This window comes from Colletotrichum karsti, assembly GCF_011947395.1.
Source record: "Colletotrichum karsti strain CkLH20 chromosome Unknown Scaffold47, whole genome shotgun sequence".
Taxonomy (NCBI): domain Eukaryota; kingdom Fungi; phylum Ascomycota; class Sordariomycetes; order Glomerellales; family Glomerellaceae; genus Colletotrichum; species Colletotrichum karsti.
Genome location: NW_024065947.1, coordinates 405,113 through 421,915, shown reverse-complemented (window position 1 = coordinate 421,915; position 16,803 = coordinate 405,113). Strand labels below are relative to the sequence as shown.

The window sequence follows — 16,803 nt, the reverse complement described above, 5'->3', positions numbered from 1 at the left end:
TGTATCATGGGGAAACAATCACGGAAAGCCTATCTTGACTGCGGGGTTTGGGGGTCAACATTCGCGGGTATGGCGCGGTGCTGAACAGATTGATATGGAGGTTGGATATCTGGGGAAGGTCGTTGACGACAAGTATTGCGACCTGTTCGGACGGACGCATCTTAGCCGTGGCTGATAGCACTGAATACTACAGACTCATCGCATAAAGCCCCCGGTCTGTCACCTCCAAAGAGAGAGGAATCAAGCCAGGTTGCCAGGAAACTAGAAACTAGCGACAGTTCTGACTCCAGTCACTCTTTATACACAATGTCTGCCGCCGCGCAAGACAAGACCGGCGAGAAGCTGGCAGAGGCACGCCCCGTGTCCTCGCTCCAGCAGGCGCAGACAACACAGGATGTCGACATCGAGGATCCGGACAAGTCCATGACCTACGCCATCGGCGAGATCAAGGAGCACTTCGACATCGACTCGGACAACTCGCCGTTCCCCGAGGTCCGCGCCAACGTGCCCAACACGGACGACGTCTCGATGCCGGTCAACACCCTCCGCATGTGGGTTCTCGGCGTCCTCTTCACCATGGTCGGCTCCGGCATCAACCAGTTCTTCTCCATGCGCTACCCGGGCGTGACCATCTCGTCGCTGGTCGCTCAGCTCATCGCCTACCCCGTCGGTTGCGCCGTGGCTCGCATCCTGCCGGTGAAGAAGGTCCATGTCTTTGGCCGGGAGGTTGTCATCAACCCGGACCACTACTTCAACATCAAAGAGCACGCCGTGATCACCATCATGTCTAACTTGTCGTTCGGCCCGTCCTGGGCGACCGACATTATCCAGGCGCAGAAGGCTTCGGCCTTTTATGGTCTCGACACCCCAGTGCCGTATCAGTTCCTGCTCGGCCTTTCGATGCAGCTGTTTGGGCTCGGCATGGCCGGGTTGGCGTATCGCTTCATCGTCGAGCCTCCTCATATGATCTGGCCATCAACTCTAGCCAACGCCGCACTGTTCCAGACTTTGCACGGACGAGCGAATCCCGTCGCCGATGGATGGAGAATCTCGAGGTATCGGCTCTTCTTATATGTCTTCATCGGTGGTTTCTTCTGGTACTGGCTTCCCGGCTACCTCTTCACCGGCCTGAGCACGTTTGCCTTCATCTGCTGGGCCGCTCCAAGTAAGTGGAAAGATTCACAACCCCGAAAACACACCTACTAACTCATCTCAGACAACGTCGTGGTCAACAACCTCTTCGGAATGTCCACCGGTCTGGCCTACCTACCAACCACTTTCGACTGGTCTCAAATCGCCTACAACGGCTCGCCCCTAGTCGTCCCATTCTGGGCGCAAGCCAACGTATTCGCCGGCTGGGTCATCCTCTTCGCTCTGGTCACCCCGATCCTGTACTACACTAACACGTGGTACACCGCGTATCTCCCGTTCTCGGGTGCCGACACCTACGACAACACGGGCAAGATCTACAACGCCACTCGAGTGGTCGACAAGGACGGCAACTTCATCGTCGAGGAGTACGAAAAGTACAGCCCCCTCTTCATGCCGGTCACCTTCGCCCTCAGCTACGGGATCTCCTTCGCCGTGATGAGCTGCGTCCCGACGTACATCTTCATCAACCACTACAAGGAGATCATCGGCGCGTTCAACCCGGGTCGGAAGAAGGACATCCACGCCCGCCTGATCGAGAAGTATCCCGATACGCCGTGGTGGTGGTACGCGATCCTGACCGTCATCGTCTTGGTCCTGTCGATCGTCGTTCAGGTGGTCTACAAGACGCAGATGCCGGTCTGGGGCATTTTCGTCGCCTTCGGTCTGGCCATGATCTACCTCATCCCCACCGGCAGCGTCTATGCGGTTGCCAACCTGAACAGCAACGTGCTGACGGTCTTGGGCGAGATCGTTTCCGGCTACCTCATCCCGGGCAAGCCTATCGTCATGCTGATTTTCAAGTTCTACGCGTACACGGGACTGAGCCAGGCCATGATCTTCTCATCGGATATGAAGCTTGGATTGTACATGAAGATTCCTCGACGAACGCTCTTCATTGCCCAGTTGACGGCTTGCATCACAGGCTCGCTCACTCAGAACGCCGTTCTTCTCTGGATGCTCAACAACGTTAAAGGGATCTGCTCGGAGTCTCAGCCAAACGGATATACCTGCCCACAAGGACGCGTCAACTTCTCTTCGAGTATCGTGTGGGGTGCGATTGGCCCTGCTCGACTTTACAGCGTCGGAAAGATCTACTCGGGGCTGCTACATTTCTTCTGGATTGGTGCCCTCCTGCCCATTGTCACTTTCTTTCTCAAGAAGCGGTTTCCGAACAACAAATTCCTCCAATATCTTCACTGGCCTCTGTTCTTTGCCGGCACAGGAAACGTACCTCCGGCGACAGGCATCAACTATACATCTGCCTTTGCGGTTTCATTCATATTCAACAAGTGGCTGAAGGGCAAGTATCCGCAGTGGTGGGCGAAGGTACGTCAAGATTGTAGCCGTTATATCAAAATCACACTGACTTGGCAACCGCAGTACAACTACGTTCTCTCAGCGGCTCTCGATTCCGGCCTGGCCATTTCCGCCATCGTGATCTTCTTCGCCCTCGTCTTTCCGGGAGTCGGTCTCAGCTGGTGGGGGAACAACGTAAACAAATTCACAGTCGACGGCCAGGGGACTCCATGGAGAGCCATTCCTTCGAACGGCACTTTTGGGCCGGCCAGATGATTATGACGAGTCGCACTTTTTATTTATGCCATTCTCAGTTCTTCTGTACTTCATGGGGCCTAAATCCAACCTGTGCCCCTTTTCCGGATATACCCTCTCCCAGATACATAATGATTCCCTGTAATTGACTAATTCCACAAACTCCCGCTCCCAGCCGAACGAGATAGCGATAAAAGTCAATCTCCTATCGGATTTCCTCCCAAACGCCCAAAGCCAGTATCCAACCCACGTAAACGGTATATTACGTGGACAATTGAGTATCTAAGCGAGACTGATGTTATGGCAGTGAGGCGCCACGAACCGGGCCCAGTCGTTGAATGCCTTTGGACTCGGCGAGAGCTGTCGATCCAAGGACAGAAACGAAGCGGCCTCTCGCTGTTTCCAGACTTTTTCAATCACTGACCGCGTTCTGGTCACGTTTGACAAACTATCAGAAAGCCTGTCCAGCGCATACAAAACGAAAGGCCGCGCGTGATGAGGCATGTCCACCTCGCCCGGATCCTCGGTCATCCACTCAAGCTCTTCTGTGGGATCGAGCTGGCATGCGGCCATGAAGAGCGGCCAGGTAAGACCGGCTTTCACGTCCGCCTTCAGAAGCGTCGCAACCATGCGCAGGATCTTCTTCACGCTCTGCCGAATGACAGGTGAGGCGGGGTTCGTGTCGTTGAGAGCCGAATGAAGGTACATCTCCACCGTCGACCGCTTCATCTCGACGGACGTCCTGATGATTTCGTCTTCGCCGTCGGATTTCAGCTTCGGCTGCTGAAGCAGCGTGATCAGCCTCACCCGCTGCCTCTCCAGGTCCTGCCAGCAGTCCTCGGCCGTGGACGCCGAGAGCCGGTGATATTTGAAGCTCAGCTCGGTGATCTGCCCGATGATGCTGACGAGGTACGGCGAGCAGCCCATCCAGAGGTCGAGCTCGTCTTCCTGCGCGGACCAGAAGTCGTTGCCGAAGATGGGCTCCTCGCCGCAGGCCGTCCGTCCCATGACGTCGTAAAAGGCGAAATAGCGTTCGGTGAACTTAATGATTTGCTCCCACGGACTCTGCTCCCGGGCTGCCACCTTGCCGACGTCGGACGACATGCCTTGGCGTCTGAACCGGATGAGATCGCGGGCACCGCGCAGATGCGTGACCCAGCGCTTGTCGCACTCGGCGATGATTTCCAACTGACACAGCAACATCATCAGAACGAGGATTTCCGAGTTTGCAGCAATGTCAATTGAGGATTTGCTCTCTAGAGTCAGGCGAAGTGATCGGATGACTTTGGCGGAGTAGCTGAGAGCGACTGGCTGATAGGAGCTGTCTGACCTCGCTCTGTGTGAAGCTGCTAGACCCAACAAAGCGTGCATGAGAGAAGGGGAAGCGGACGAGACGGCAAAGGGGAAAATCAGTGCCGAAAACGGGGACTCTCCGTCGGCGCATGGTACCGTCATTGGACATATTCGATTCAAGTAGTAGGACAGTAATTGCGATTCAGCTCTGTTGTCGAGTTTGATGTAAGTCACCGGCTGAGTGAGATTGTTGATGTTCCGCCTCAATGTCAGCGCAGTCGTTTTTCGGTCGTCGGCAGAACTGTCCTCACTAGACGACGAGGAAGACTCTTCGCCGTCAAAGTCGGTGATGAAGGTGTTGAGAAACCCGAAAGAATAAACCCGAGTCGGTAGGCTCCAGTAGGAGGGATCCGGCACCGACGGCGGCGTTGCGGATTTCTTCTTGGGGCCGCCGGCTCCAGACTTGGACCACACGCCGGCTCTCCCAAAGGCGCGGCCGACGTAGTCCGTCTCCCACTTGAGGATCTGCGTGTAGACGCAGTCGGCATAGCCGCGGGATGTACACGGCCCACAGTGAGGTTTGGTCTCGTCGCAGCGGATCTTGTGCAGGCGGCAGCGTTGGCAGCCGCGATGGCTCCGCCGGGCGACCTGCTTCGACGGATCTCTCCTGCGCGGCATTTCCGGGGCGAGACTGGAGGCGACTGGGGGAAGAATCGACGAACCATACAACAGACACGCGAATGTGTAAATGGACCTGGAGGAAAAGGGTTTGGAACTTGACGCTAATGGGTGGGTTTGAATAGTGGAATAGACGACGGGGTATCACATGGACACATGGACTCAGGAGAGACTTCCCGGGGGAGGGCCGGGGGAGGTGAGGGGCCCAGAATCTGGAGCAGCTCGGCTGACTAAACTCGACTAAGAGCATGACTCCGGATACCACCATCGCCAAAAGGATTACCGCCGACAGAGTTTACCAGGATTGGTATTTGCGACTGGAAGGTTCTGGCGAGGGGAAGCACCCGAAAGGCAACTCTATTAATTTAGTAACCTTCTGTTGCTAATATCCGTTTGACTACTCACCTCAAACAAAGGTTAAGGATTAAGTTACCATAGTTCGGCCATCCTCTTCTAGATCTTCCAGGAAAGCGTCGGTGCAAGTGTCTGTTTATTGGGTTGGGGATGTAGATAGAAAAATGAAATTGGAAATGAACGGCAGGTCGTCTCCTACAGTCAGTTGTATGCGTCTTGCTGACCATAGTGTGGGTGCCTCTTTAGACGCCACTCAATAATTGTAGCTAAATGGCAACGCGGAGCGAAGTCGTACTACTACCGTTCGTTTGCCCGTCAGCCGTCCTCTTAACCTCTCCCATTGTGCTGCAAGCGTGCTATCTTGCCTGACCTACTCCATAGGCAGTATACTGCAATAAATCCTGTCCTTAGCTCATGCTGCGTATGTTTACATTTCCCCACTTGCTGGATGGGGAAGAAGACATGAATCTGCATAAGAAGACTTGGGACTATGATGTTGTTCTAACAAAGATCCTTCTGCTGTCACCACCACTCCAGGCGACTGGGACCTCATAAAGGCATTTCTGGCGGAAATAGAACCTGGTTCAAGAGGGAGACTGGGTGCATATGCACCACTCTAGTTTGGCCTTAGTTATGAGAAGTTTATTTGTAGCAGGAGACTAATTGATCTCAGGATCCTAAGTAAGAATAGTCGTTGGGATATATATAGATATATCCCCTTCGCTGTTCCATCCTACTAAGTCTCAGTAACTAATCCCCTCACAATCTTTCTTGCGCAAGCAGCCGCAGCCATAGAAGAATAACCCTTCCACTTGCTCCGATCCTTCTTCGAATCTTCATCGCAATAGTTCGATACGCCAAGCACAGACACCGCGTCGACATTCAGCCACTGCCCTCTCAGTTGGAGACCTGCCGTTTGACCGTGGTCGAAACAGACAACACTCGCAGATTGAAACGTCTCCGGATCGGCAATGGAGTCCCTTGAAATCGCGTTTTCCGGATATGTATTGTTTGATATGACCAGCCCATCGCGGTAAGCCACAGAGTCGGGTTCATCCCGGGGGCCAATGATTTCGTCCAACTTGTCTATGTCCTCTCCGATAGGACGCTTGCATTGTTTGGCCCATTTCTTGTTGTTCAAAATAAGCTCTTTGATGTCCTCCTTCAGCGACCACTGCCGACCAGTGATCATGTCGGCGGTGGCGGGGAGACCAGAGGCTTGTGAAAGGCCCATCTCAACCAGATCACCGTTGCAGTCCCACTTGGCGAGTTTCTGTGCAATAACCACATCGCCGACGCGGACGACCTCGCCAACAGCACGCGGCACAGCACCGGCTTTGCTGTTGACCAGCACCAGCAACTTGATGGAAGGAAAGCTGAACATCATGTCTGCTACGCTACTTTCGCAGCTGACTTCGTCCCATGGGGAACAAATGGCCACTTTGTGTGAGCCAATCTTGCCGAATGTGTAACAGTTGCTGTCATGCTCCTGCTGCGGGAGGGGGGTGTGCTCCTCATCCAGCGAGACTTCGCAGCTGACCCTCGCCGCGACATCCGCACATATGTATCCGACGGTTACGCCCAGTTCCGACATTGTGCGCGGAATATATTGATAACTGGTGTTGGGGTTAAAGAGCAAGCAGGTATGTTATGGGCAATGAGGGAGTAGAGGATGAATGTTGTGGGATGGGATCTCGTGACGGAGCGAGGAAACTGTAGCAGATATACTGGGAGTAAAGTTTCCCGCTGAGCCTCACGCCCACAGCCAGCCTGACCCATGGCTTCGCTAACCAAACGTGTCTAAGAGGCTGTGAGAGTTTACCTATCTTTTTTTGTGTGGTTTACATGCCTTTTGTTGTAGTGGTTTACCAACCATTTGCTGTGGAGTACCCCCTAGTTTACCTACCTTTTGTTGCAAAGCGGTTTACCAACCTTTTGTTAAGTGGTTTACCAATCTTTTATCAAGTCGTTTACCTACCTTTTGTTGTTTGGCCCCATAAAGGTTCTGTTCAAGTACCTCGGAGGCGTTGCAGCGGCCGCATATACAGGCCATGGCCGAAGCACATAGATATATGTCGGCAGCCTGCAGAGTGTTTTGCAGCTCCTGACAGTATTATCTGCGTCAAGTTGCCGCTCAAATCCAGCACCCACCAATTGCGAAATCAAAGCATACAATGTCTCACATCTTTTACCGTAACGAGGCATCTCATCAGAATGGCAGTACCACGACAGACGGTACTAGCACCACCTACGGAATAGACACCCCAAGCCCCACCGATGACAGTATGTTGCCCGGCCCTGTGGAGACATCGTCGGCACCAGAGCCCACGGTCTTACTGTACGAAATTCAACAGGCTGCCGAAGACATATCGCAGCTCGTCGGGCGATTCGGATACAAGATGGCACAAACGCTGAAGATTCCTTCCATCAAAAAGGAGTTTTTCGCGAACCGGGCATTGCTCTGGCTACCGTGCCTACAGTACGCCGACAACTTTTCCTGTGTAGTCACAAAACTCCACGCCAAGTCGACCAACTACACGACCTCGGCACCGCTGCTATGGTGGCTCTGGGACGAATTACTCGACCACCTGCTACCGGCAGTCTCTTCGCGGGGCTGCAGGCTCGAATTCAGGGTCGCCCGCGAGACCACAATCGTCCTGCCCTACACGGTCACCATCAACCTCTCATCCAAAAACGGCAGTGATAACATCGAGTTCACCGCATCATACGGCGGGCCATTCCACGAGCGGCGCATTTTCGATGCTCCTATCACCCAATTTCGCTTTCCCGAGTCGACAAGGTACGGCAAGTCGACCACGGCTACCCTGGACATCGACCAACACCCGTACGAAGCAGACCTTGCTCACATTTTGAACTACCTCGTGCCCCGTCAAGGTAGCATATGGCGGTGCGCCATGAAGGCCTTCCCTTCAGAGCAAGAGGAGAAACTGGTCATCGCTCTCGCCGGAACTTGCAAGGCCAAAGACGACCGCTTCTTCATGTCGAAGGACCAAGAAAACCAGTGCCAGAACCTGCTCCAGCGCTTCCCGGCCGATGCCAAGGAGTACATAGCCGACGAAAGGCTTGTAGGAAAGGAGCAGGGACCGTACAGCAAGACTGCATTTCAGCCCCCAGGTCCGAAGGATTAAGATGTGGATGAGTGTTCATCTACCAGTATTTCGTCTGTCTCATCAGTCTCACCTTACATCCAAGCTCTGTTTTCCCGTACCCAGGCATGATATAGGTAGATAGGAAAACCAACGACATCTCCAATTATGGTTCTCTCGGTGACATCTTTCAGTGAGCACTACGAGTGATTAAGTGCATCTCATAAAGGGAGACGGCGTGGGCAAGTGATTGCACAGGCTGAGAGCTGGTCAGGACGGTGCCCTCGCATGAGCTCTGTACGGGTTGCTTAGCTCACATGAACTGACGGTAAATGGAGGTTTTTCCTACCGTGTGGTCCTCACCACCCACTACACCACGAGGCAGACTTGATGGCTGCTTGTCTCAGCGATGCAGCATGTGTCGAGTTCGCTGCGCTGCTGTCCGGCTGGGACACGCTCCACAGATCGCTACAACGACGAGCAGCCGATAACGTGCCGGGGAACGTCCGTTTACTTCAACGAGAGAGCGAGGGCAGGGATGCCCTTACTCAAGAGACGAGCCTGACGAATTCAGTCATGTTAGCAGAGTGCGGCCGACTTCATTTGACACGATCACTGGCTGTTACTGGTCTGGGGTCCCATAGGCTCGGAGTTTCACTTAACGAAAACGGCATTGATCCCTAACGTCGTCCGATAACAGCGGGAGCAAGCGACGCGTCAATGCTGGCTGAGAGGAGACGACGCAAAGCCTAAAGGGTTCCAAGTCCACGATTGGGCATCAAACATGGGACACGCCGAAGTCCGGGCTTTTCAATCAGTTGCAAACCAATTCCGGAGTTTTGCTGCTGGTCTTGTCACTCATCCTCAGCCAGAAGATCTCGGACCACGGACTTGTAATTCACCAGTCATGCCCTCACGACTCAAAACCCCACCAGCCCCATATGTATGGCATTTTGTCATTATCTTGCAACCCTCTAGCAGGTCGGTTAGCTCAGTTGGTTAGAGCGTGGTACTAATATGTTATTCGACATGTTCAGTAATGCCAAGGCCGGGAGTTCAAGCCTCCCACTGATCACATTGTTTTGTCAGTTGAGTCTATCATTGACGAAGGTCATTTTTTGAGTTGCGGGCACAGCCTTTGGGGGTGTCTTTTTTTTTCGCCCATTATGAACGTCAAAGACAGGACGAATCTAGCGAGTGACAGCGGTACAGGGGTCCAGGGCTGTGCGTGCGGTTAGAAGGACTGCTAGGACGTCGATCTCTCTATAAAGTAGTCTGTTCATGAACATGATACATAATGTTGACCTATACGTCCTTTTAAAACAGCATTAACTCGTCCTTATCTTTTCTAGTAGTTGATTAAGTAAGCTAAGCGCCACTACGTTAATCCATCCGCCTTTTCCTCTTCAAGGCTTTATTTACCGATTTAATCACCTGGTGCCTAACCGAGCTCTGTCAACAATGTTTATTCAAGTTCTTACTGGTTGGAAGATGACCTGGATATGCCGTTGGAACAACGGCGTCCGGCACATCCAATCACAGCACCCTGTGTTGGTGTGTTTAGCAGTGAACATCGAGAGATACGGATAAGGAGGTTAGATTCGAAGTCTGCCCGTCACCCCGGGATGTCATATTCCGCGCAGTCCTAATGATGTCATTCTCTTTATGATTTCCAAGCTGTCGGTACTGGTGAACCTTATCTTTCTCGAACAAATACTCAGGACGGCATGGCCGATTCCCAAAACGCAGGGCCCTTGGCGGCTGTGAGTGCAATCAGTCATCCCACGAGCATTGCGCTGGTCAAGCGGACTGTGGACATGACAAACCGCGAGCATCAGACGGAGAATGACGATGGCTATGATTCTGATTTCATGGGTATCGACGTAAATGAATACGTAACCATAACCTTCCGACTTGTGTATCGTTGACATTCTTCGTTAAAGAACAGCTCCATCTACTCCACGTTCTCTCTGAGATCCAGCATCCGTCAGCATCGCAACGAAAACCGTCGCAGTTACCAAACCATGAGTGACGGGAGTACGTGCTTCGTCTCCAAGGAGCAAATAGTATACGGGCTGACCGGCTACAACCACAGCTTACATCCTCCCAAGCGATGAGGCATACACAGGGCACTATGCATTGGACCCATGTAGCTGACCCAATAATTTGCAGCAAGAACAACAACACTTGAACGTCTTAGTGGGCTTCCCATTAAACATTACCTCTGGGAAGTGACATGGGATAACAAGCTTTGCACGTGTCTGAAGAACGAAAGTGCCAAATGAGTCTTGGACGTTGAAACCGGCACAAGCATCTGGGCAACTGACTTTAGTGTGCCGTTTTCCTTTATTCGCAGGGGTCAAGCCAAGAATCAAAGCTGACCTGGAACAGCAGGCGAACATCCTGAAGCCACAGTCTGGACTTGCCGCACGGCCTATGATTACGACCGTTGCTGACTTCTCACGCAGGTAGTTGGCGTGGATCTGAGTCCCATCCAACCTGACGGGTAAGATATGGTCTCCGATTTTCCTAAATCAACCATTTTTTGGCCTAATTACTACTAGTATTCCCCCATCTTGCATCTTTGAGATCGATAACGTAGATAAAGATTGGACTTGGCCAATTCCCTTTGGATTTATCTTTGTTAGACATATGAAGGCATATTTTTCTAGCTGGGTTAAGATGGTTGTCTAAGACTGTGAGTGAGTAAAGTCTTCCCGACCTTGATTCTCTCAACGAGGCAAGACTGATCCTTCTTTCACCCGTAGAAACCTCAAGTCGGGTGGGTACATAAAGCTTCAGGACAACGCCTTCCCACTCGACTGTCAAAACGGCACCTTGAAACTAGATTCTGCCCTGGCCAGGTGGTCATCCGTTATTATGGAAGGAATAGCTGCGATGGGAAGGTCTATCGCCACACTAGCGAACTTTAAGAAGTAGCTTTAAGACGCAGGCTTCGAGAAAGTCACGGAGGAAAGGCGGTCTTGGCCCATCAATACCTGGCCTGCGAACCCCAAAATACAAAAGATAGGTCACTGGACTTACTGCGATAGCCTGAAAGGAGTAGAGGCGTTCACTCTCGCCTTATGCACCCGCGTGCTTGGCTAGACCCAGGAAGAGACCTTGAACTTCTGCGGCGAAGTCAAGAATGAGAACCTCATCTGCTCGTTTATTAACTTGGTCTAATCTAGGTACTGCGCCTATGAAAGGAAACCCACAAACCATGTTTAATGAGACTCGGAAATGATATCGGAATACCCATGTTCTGCTTCAAAAAGAACACTTCGCTCTTAGATCAACTTGAATACACTATGGTGTTGAGTCCGAGGACGAAGATCGGGTGAGGCGTTGAAGTTCTTCATACGCAACGGCGGAAAAGCTTTGTGGAAGTCTCAGATACCATCACAAACAAAGTAAGAGTATAATTGTTAATCAAATTGAGAGCTCCTCCAAGAATAATGTTGTTGAAGCTGCCGTTGGTGAAGAAGTAGCGGTTGACGGGTGCACGCTGTAATGTAACTGCATAATATGTACCAATACCACAGTTCATACCTCTTAATCGCATAAGATGGGGTCGCTCCATATCGACAAGCCAACGCGACCTATGTCATCGCTTTCGCATTTCGCATCAGCATACGTCCAACAGGATCAAGCTCAATCCATTGACAGACACACAAAGGAACCCAGCACAGCCATGATACCAAAATGACGGCCCCGCGCCCATGGACACCTCCCCTCCTCCTCCGGATCCGCTTCACAACCTCCCTCCCCGACCTCGACCTCGACATCCCCTCCCCCTCCCAAACCACCGTAGCCGCCCTGAAGCACCTCATCCGCTCCCGCCTCTCGCAGCCAGACTCCCAGCGCCGCCTGCGCTTCATCCACCAAGGCAAAATCCTCCCCGACGCATCCGCCCTCAGCTCCGTCCTCCGGCCTCTACCCCCGCCGCCATCCTCGACCTCCACCCCGACGACCCCCTCCTTCCCCGCAGGAACAGGAGCAGGAACAGAAGCAGACGACCCTAAGGGCAAGGGAAAAGCAAAGGCCCACGATGCCGCGCCCCCGAGGGTCTACGTCAATTGCAGCATAGGCGACAGCCTAACCGACGCCGAGCTCGCCGCCGAGGCGGAAGCAGCCCTCCGCGCGCCGTCCGCGCAAACGACCTCCTCCTCATCGCCAAACCACCCCCCGAACGGCGACGGACAGCATGGCGCGGCACAGAACGGCCAGCAGCGGCCGACGCCGCGCGGCTTCGACCGTCTGCTCAACGCCGGCTTCTCCGCGGCCGAGGTGAACCAGCTCCGCCTGCAGTTCCGCGAGATCCGCGCCGCGCAGTACACGCCCGACACGATGCCCAGCCCGGACACGATGCGCTCGCTCGAGGACGCGTGGATCGACACCAACGCCGGCGGCGCGCTGCCCGGGGCCGCGGGGGCCGGCGGGGGCGAGGGCGGACAGGGAGGAGGTGGCGGGGGCGGGGATGATGTGTTCGGCGCCATGGGCGGCGCGCTCGACATGTTGTTTGAGGGGTTGGCTATGGGCTTCTTCTGGCCGTTGGGGTGCGTCGGCTGGGTCTCGCGAGAGGAGGAAATGCTGTCAGGGCGGTTACGTGACTATATCCAGCTCGGGGTCATCCTGAGCGTCATCATTGGAGTTATAAGGATGTTCTCCGGTCACTGATTAAGAGGAGGCATTCGCTGCATGGCATGGTATGGCGTTTGGGGAATGGCTTTTCATGATACCAGGACGTTGCAGCACAGGAATTAGGTGCACGATCACATAAATAGACGAAGGCACAAGAAAAGGGCCATTATCTGCTTCATTGGTGGCCATGGAGAAAGGACGCTTGCGAGCCACTTACAACTCCTAATCCGCGCACACAAAGATTCTACATGGTATAAACCCCAAAAACCCTATCAACGCCTTTTTGAAATCCCCAGGGCTACATGAACAAGCGACGAAACGAAGGGGGACTGGCCGTACACTAGCCAGAAAACGGAATCCGACAAACCTTTTTTTAGAGGTACAGACTCTGGGCAGCGACGATGTCGCGGCGGATCTTGGCCAGACTGTCCTCGAACTTTTGCGTAAGCTCATCACTGCCCATGACCTTGGCACTCTGGCCCATCTGGCGAATGAGTTCTTCCAGGCGGCGGAAGAGACGGATCAGAGAGCCTTCGTAGGCGTTGGTCATTTTGCTGCGACATTTGTTAGCACGAAATTCGTAGAGTGTGACGGGTTATCTTACCAAATCTCTGCAAACGGCTTGCCCTGGGCCCATGAGTAGACGGTCTCCATCAACTGCCACTTGAAACCAGCCAGGTACTCCTCCTCGTTGAGATCGAGCTTACTCTCTCGGCTGACCATAGCAACCTGCTTCGCCTTAGCTTGAACCTCGCGGAAGGGCTTGGCCAGCTCTTCGCGGAGAGCGGCGGTCTCCAGCTTCTCGTCGAGGACGAAGCAGCTGAGGACGGATGCGATCATCTCTGGAGACAGCTCGTTGAAGAAGCGGTCGAACAGGAGTTCAGCAAGGACAAGCTCGTGACCTTCGGTCGAGGAAATCTCGCAGGCAACACGGGCCTTGAGCTCGACGACCTCGTTCTCGTTGAGGAAGCCAAGACGGCGCAACACACGCTTCCGAGCCTTGAGCTCGTCCATTTGCGCAATGCTGTGCAGTCTAGCGATCTCCTTCTTTTTGGCCTTGATCTGCTCTCCCAGCTTCTCCTTGGCGCGGTATTGCAAGTACAGCTCGGGGAGGAGAGGCGATCCGTGCAGCGGGTTGGTGAGCAGACGAGCCTCCAACATCTCGATCTTGCGCATGAGGGATCTGAAAGACTCGTCCTTGATGTCCATGTTCTCGATGGGGTCGAGAATGGGCACTCCGTCAGGGAATCGCCTGTGAACCTCTCTTAGGGATCGACCGACTTCCTCCCGTGCGGCTTGCGACTTGCTATCCTTGGGCATGAAGACTCTGATTTGGCTGATGGCCTTGACGCAGGTCAGGAGGCAGGGGACGATTTCGAAGCGTGCGTCGTTACCAGGCTCCTCTGGTCGATCGTAAGGGACCTGTCCCAAGGGCATATCCGTTGTTGGACGACCGCCATCGACTCGTGCGCTCTTCTCGTCGACAACCAACATGACGTCGATGAAGTAGGATTCTTGAGGGGGATAGTCGGGCTCCCCGTTCCCAGGCGAACGTCTCTTCACAATATCTTGAACGACACCCCAGCCGAAGTCCGCACCGCCAAGAGTGTTATTAGTCTTCTTCGGATCGTGGATTCTGACCAGACGACCAGGTTGCATGAAATCTATGCAGTGGTCCGGATGCTGAATGACAGATCGCATATCGCTGGTGTACTGCTCCAGCTGGTTCCGCAGGTTGTAGTAGTCCTTGACGGTAGCCTCGTCCGCGATGGACATGCTGTCCCTCTCTTGCTGGAGCGCCATCAGGTCGCGCTCCAGAGTCGGGACGCTGGCACCAGTCTGGAACTGGTGGAAGCAGCGCTCGAGCATGAATTCGGGCGAGATGGCCTCAATTCTGAGGAGGTTGAGAATCATGTTGTAACCGAGGTAGAAAGCAGAGTTAAGACGGTCCTGCTCACCAACCACAATGGCGCGAGCAGTGTCGGGCTCCATCTTGTCGTCAATCATCATGATGACAATACCACGGGAATCCAAACCTCTACGACCGGCACGACCAGACATCTGGATGTACTCGGAGGGAGTCAAAGGTCTGCGCTGGACACCGTCCCACTTGGTGACTTGAGTGAAGACGACGGTCTTGGCAGGCATGTTCAGACCGATAGAGAAGGTCTCAGTTGCGACCAGAACCTTGATCAAGGACTCTTGGAACAGAATCTCAATCGTCTCCTTCAGAATGGGAAGAAGGCCAGAGTGATGCACACCGATACCCTTCTGCAGAAGAGGGAGTAGGTTCTGGATCTGGGGGAGCTCGCGGTCGGTTTCAGACAAGCTCTGGATAGCGTTGTTGAAGACTGTCTTCACCATGGCCTGCTCGGAGTCGTTGTTGAATTGGAAGTGGGAGATGTTCAGAGCCAGGTTCTCGACCTCCTTCTTGCTGAAATTGAAGATGATGACGGGGTGGAAGCTCTTCTGCATGATCATTCTGACAATCTTAGAGATGTCTGACTTCATGTCCGCGGCCTGGCCACCCTTGGACGTGTTCTTCTTGGCGCCCTTGCCCTTCCAGTTGGCATTGGCGTTAGCAGGATCCTGTCCCTTGCCCTGCTCAATGAGGGCCATGGTCTTCTGGAAGTTCCCTTCCCTGAAGACACCCTTCTCGTCAACCACAAGGAAAATGCCGTTGCCGCCAGCAGGGAAGAAGTAGTTCTGGAGAGGAGTAGGTCGGAAATCGGTGTAGACAACGTGACACGCCTGGTGGTGGATCTTGGCAATCCATTCGGCGAACTGGAAAGCGTTCGGGATGGTGGCGGACAGAAACACATAGCGAACCTTATCGGGAAGCAGGATGATCGTCTCCTCCCAGACAACACCTCGAGTCTTATCTCTCATGTAGTGAATCTCGTCGAAAACAACCCATGCGACTTCACGCATGATCTCAGAACCGCGGTACAACATGGATCGCAGAATCTCCGTGGTCATGACCAAGCAACTGGCGGTAGGGTTGATTGTGACATCACCGGTCATAAGGCCGACATCGCCAAAAAGGGCTTCGAAGTCTCGGTACTTTTGGTTGCTAAGGGCCTTGATAGGACTTGTGTAGATGACGCGCTGGTTGCGCTTCAAGCATTGGGCGATCGCGTATTCGGCAACAACAGTCTTTCCGGCAGACGTGTGGGCAGAGACCAACACACTCTCCTCTCTCTCGATCGAGGCGACCGACAAGCTCTGGAAGGGATCGAGCTTGAAGTTGTACTTGCGCGCAGGCTCGGCGGGGGGCTTGTGCTCAGAGAGCGGGACATATTCGTAGTCCAGGTCGGGAGGCAGCGCGACTTGGTGCTGGATGTTGTGAGAAAGAACGAGCGATTCGTCCTCGGCCTTGGCGAAGGTGGCAGCGCCGGCAACCTCTCTGGACTCGGCGGTCTGGAAGGTATCGGTCAAGACGGGCTGGGCTTCGTCCTCCTTCTTTCTGCGCTTGTGACTCTCGTGCTGGTCGTCGGAAGTGCCGGCAGCGTCCTCGTTGTCCGAGGTCTCGTCGGCGTCGGGCATCTCAGCATCCTCCTCCTGCTTGGAGGTGACGCCATTCTTGATTTCGTCGGCCTTGCGCTTCTTGCTCTTCTTGTCCTTCTTACGCGACTTCTGCGGTTGAGGCTGAGACGGCTCGGGCTCGCTGGGCGACTCGGGTGCCGCGTCAGGCTGAGCATCGAAGACGTCGAAAAGCTCGTCCATGGTGGGCAAGTTGGGGCCGACCCTGGGGGAACAAATTCGGCGCGCGACACTGATTTGTTAACGTAGCGATGGGGGAGTAAGAGATTGATATGGAATGTCAGAATAAAAAATAATGAAGACGTCCGTTGCGACCTCCAAGAAGACAACCGCGTTGGCGATCCGTCTCGCGGGCTGTGGTGGTGAGAGAAGCGATGAAGCTCTCAACTTTGCCTTGGTCCCGGCAGGATGCAGCGGTCGCGATTGAGGTGCAGGCAGGCAGTTTGGAAAAAAGTTGGCGGGCCGAACCAGGAAAAGGCAG

At 53.9% G+C, this 16,803-nt stretch overlaps 6 protein-coding genes across 6 annotated transcripts; 3 read left to right on the top strand and 3 right to left on the bottom strand.

Moving 5' to 3' along the window:
• Positions 1–306: 306 nt before the first annotated feature.
• CkaCkLH20_11396 (small oligopeptide opt family) lies at positions 307–2,724 on the top strand (the record flags this gene model as incomplete). Its single annotated transcript, XM_038894110.1, has 3 exons — positions 307–1,165; positions 1,217–2,478; positions 2,533–2,724. The coding sequence occupies 3 exons, from the start codon at positions 307–309 to the stop codon at positions 2,722–2,724; spliced, it is 2,313 nt and encodes a 770-aa protein (XP_038740688.1).
• Positions 2,725–2,985: 261 nt separating this feature from the next.
• CkaCkLH20_11395 (uncharacterized protein) lies at positions 2,986–4,674 on the bottom strand (the record flags this gene model as incomplete). Its single annotated transcript, XM_038894109.1, has 1 exon — positions 2,986–4,674. One exon carries the CDS (start codon positions 4,672–4,674, stop codon positions 2,986–2,988), a length of 1,689 nt encoding a protein of 562 aa, XP_038740687.1.
• Positions 4,675–5,764: 1,090 nt separating this feature from the next.
• CkaCkLH20_11394 (uncharacterized protein) lies at positions 5,765–6,622 on the bottom strand (the record flags this gene model as incomplete). Its single annotated transcript, XM_038894108.1, has 1 exon — positions 5,765–6,622. One exon carries the CDS (start codon positions 6,620–6,622, stop codon positions 5,765–5,767), a length of 858 nt encoding a protein of 285 aa, XP_038740686.1.
• Positions 6,623–7,202: 580 nt separating this feature from the next.
• CkaCkLH20_11393 (uncharacterized protein) lies at positions 7,203–8,177 on the top strand (the record flags this gene model as incomplete). The annotated part of the gene is made up of 1 exon (XM_038894107.1): positions 7,203–8,177. One exon carries the CDS (start codon positions 7,203–7,205, stop codon positions 8,175–8,177), a length of 975 nt encoding a protein of 324 aa, XP_038740685.1.
• Positions 8,178–11,840: 3,663 nt separating this feature from the next.
• Positions 11,841–12,815, top strand: CkaCkLH20_11392 (uncharacterized protein; the record flags this gene model as incomplete). Its single annotated transcript, XM_038894106.1, has 1 exon — positions 11,841–12,815. The coding sequence occupies one exon, from the start codon at positions 11,841–11,843 to the stop codon at positions 12,813–12,815; it is 975 nt and encodes a 324-aa protein (XP_038740684.1).
• A 337-nt stretch (positions 12,816–13,152) lies between these two features.
• Positions 13,153–16,505, bottom strand: CkaCkLH20_11391 (ATP-dependent rna helicase dob1; the record flags this gene model as incomplete). Its single annotated transcript, XM_038894105.1, has 2 exons — positions 13,153–13,333; positions 13,384–16,505. The coding sequence occupies 2 exons, from the start codon at positions 16,503–16,505 to the stop codon at positions 13,153–13,155; spliced, it is 3,303 nt and encodes a 1,100-aa protein (XP_038740683.1).
• Positions 16,506–16,803: the final 298 nt, after the last annotated feature.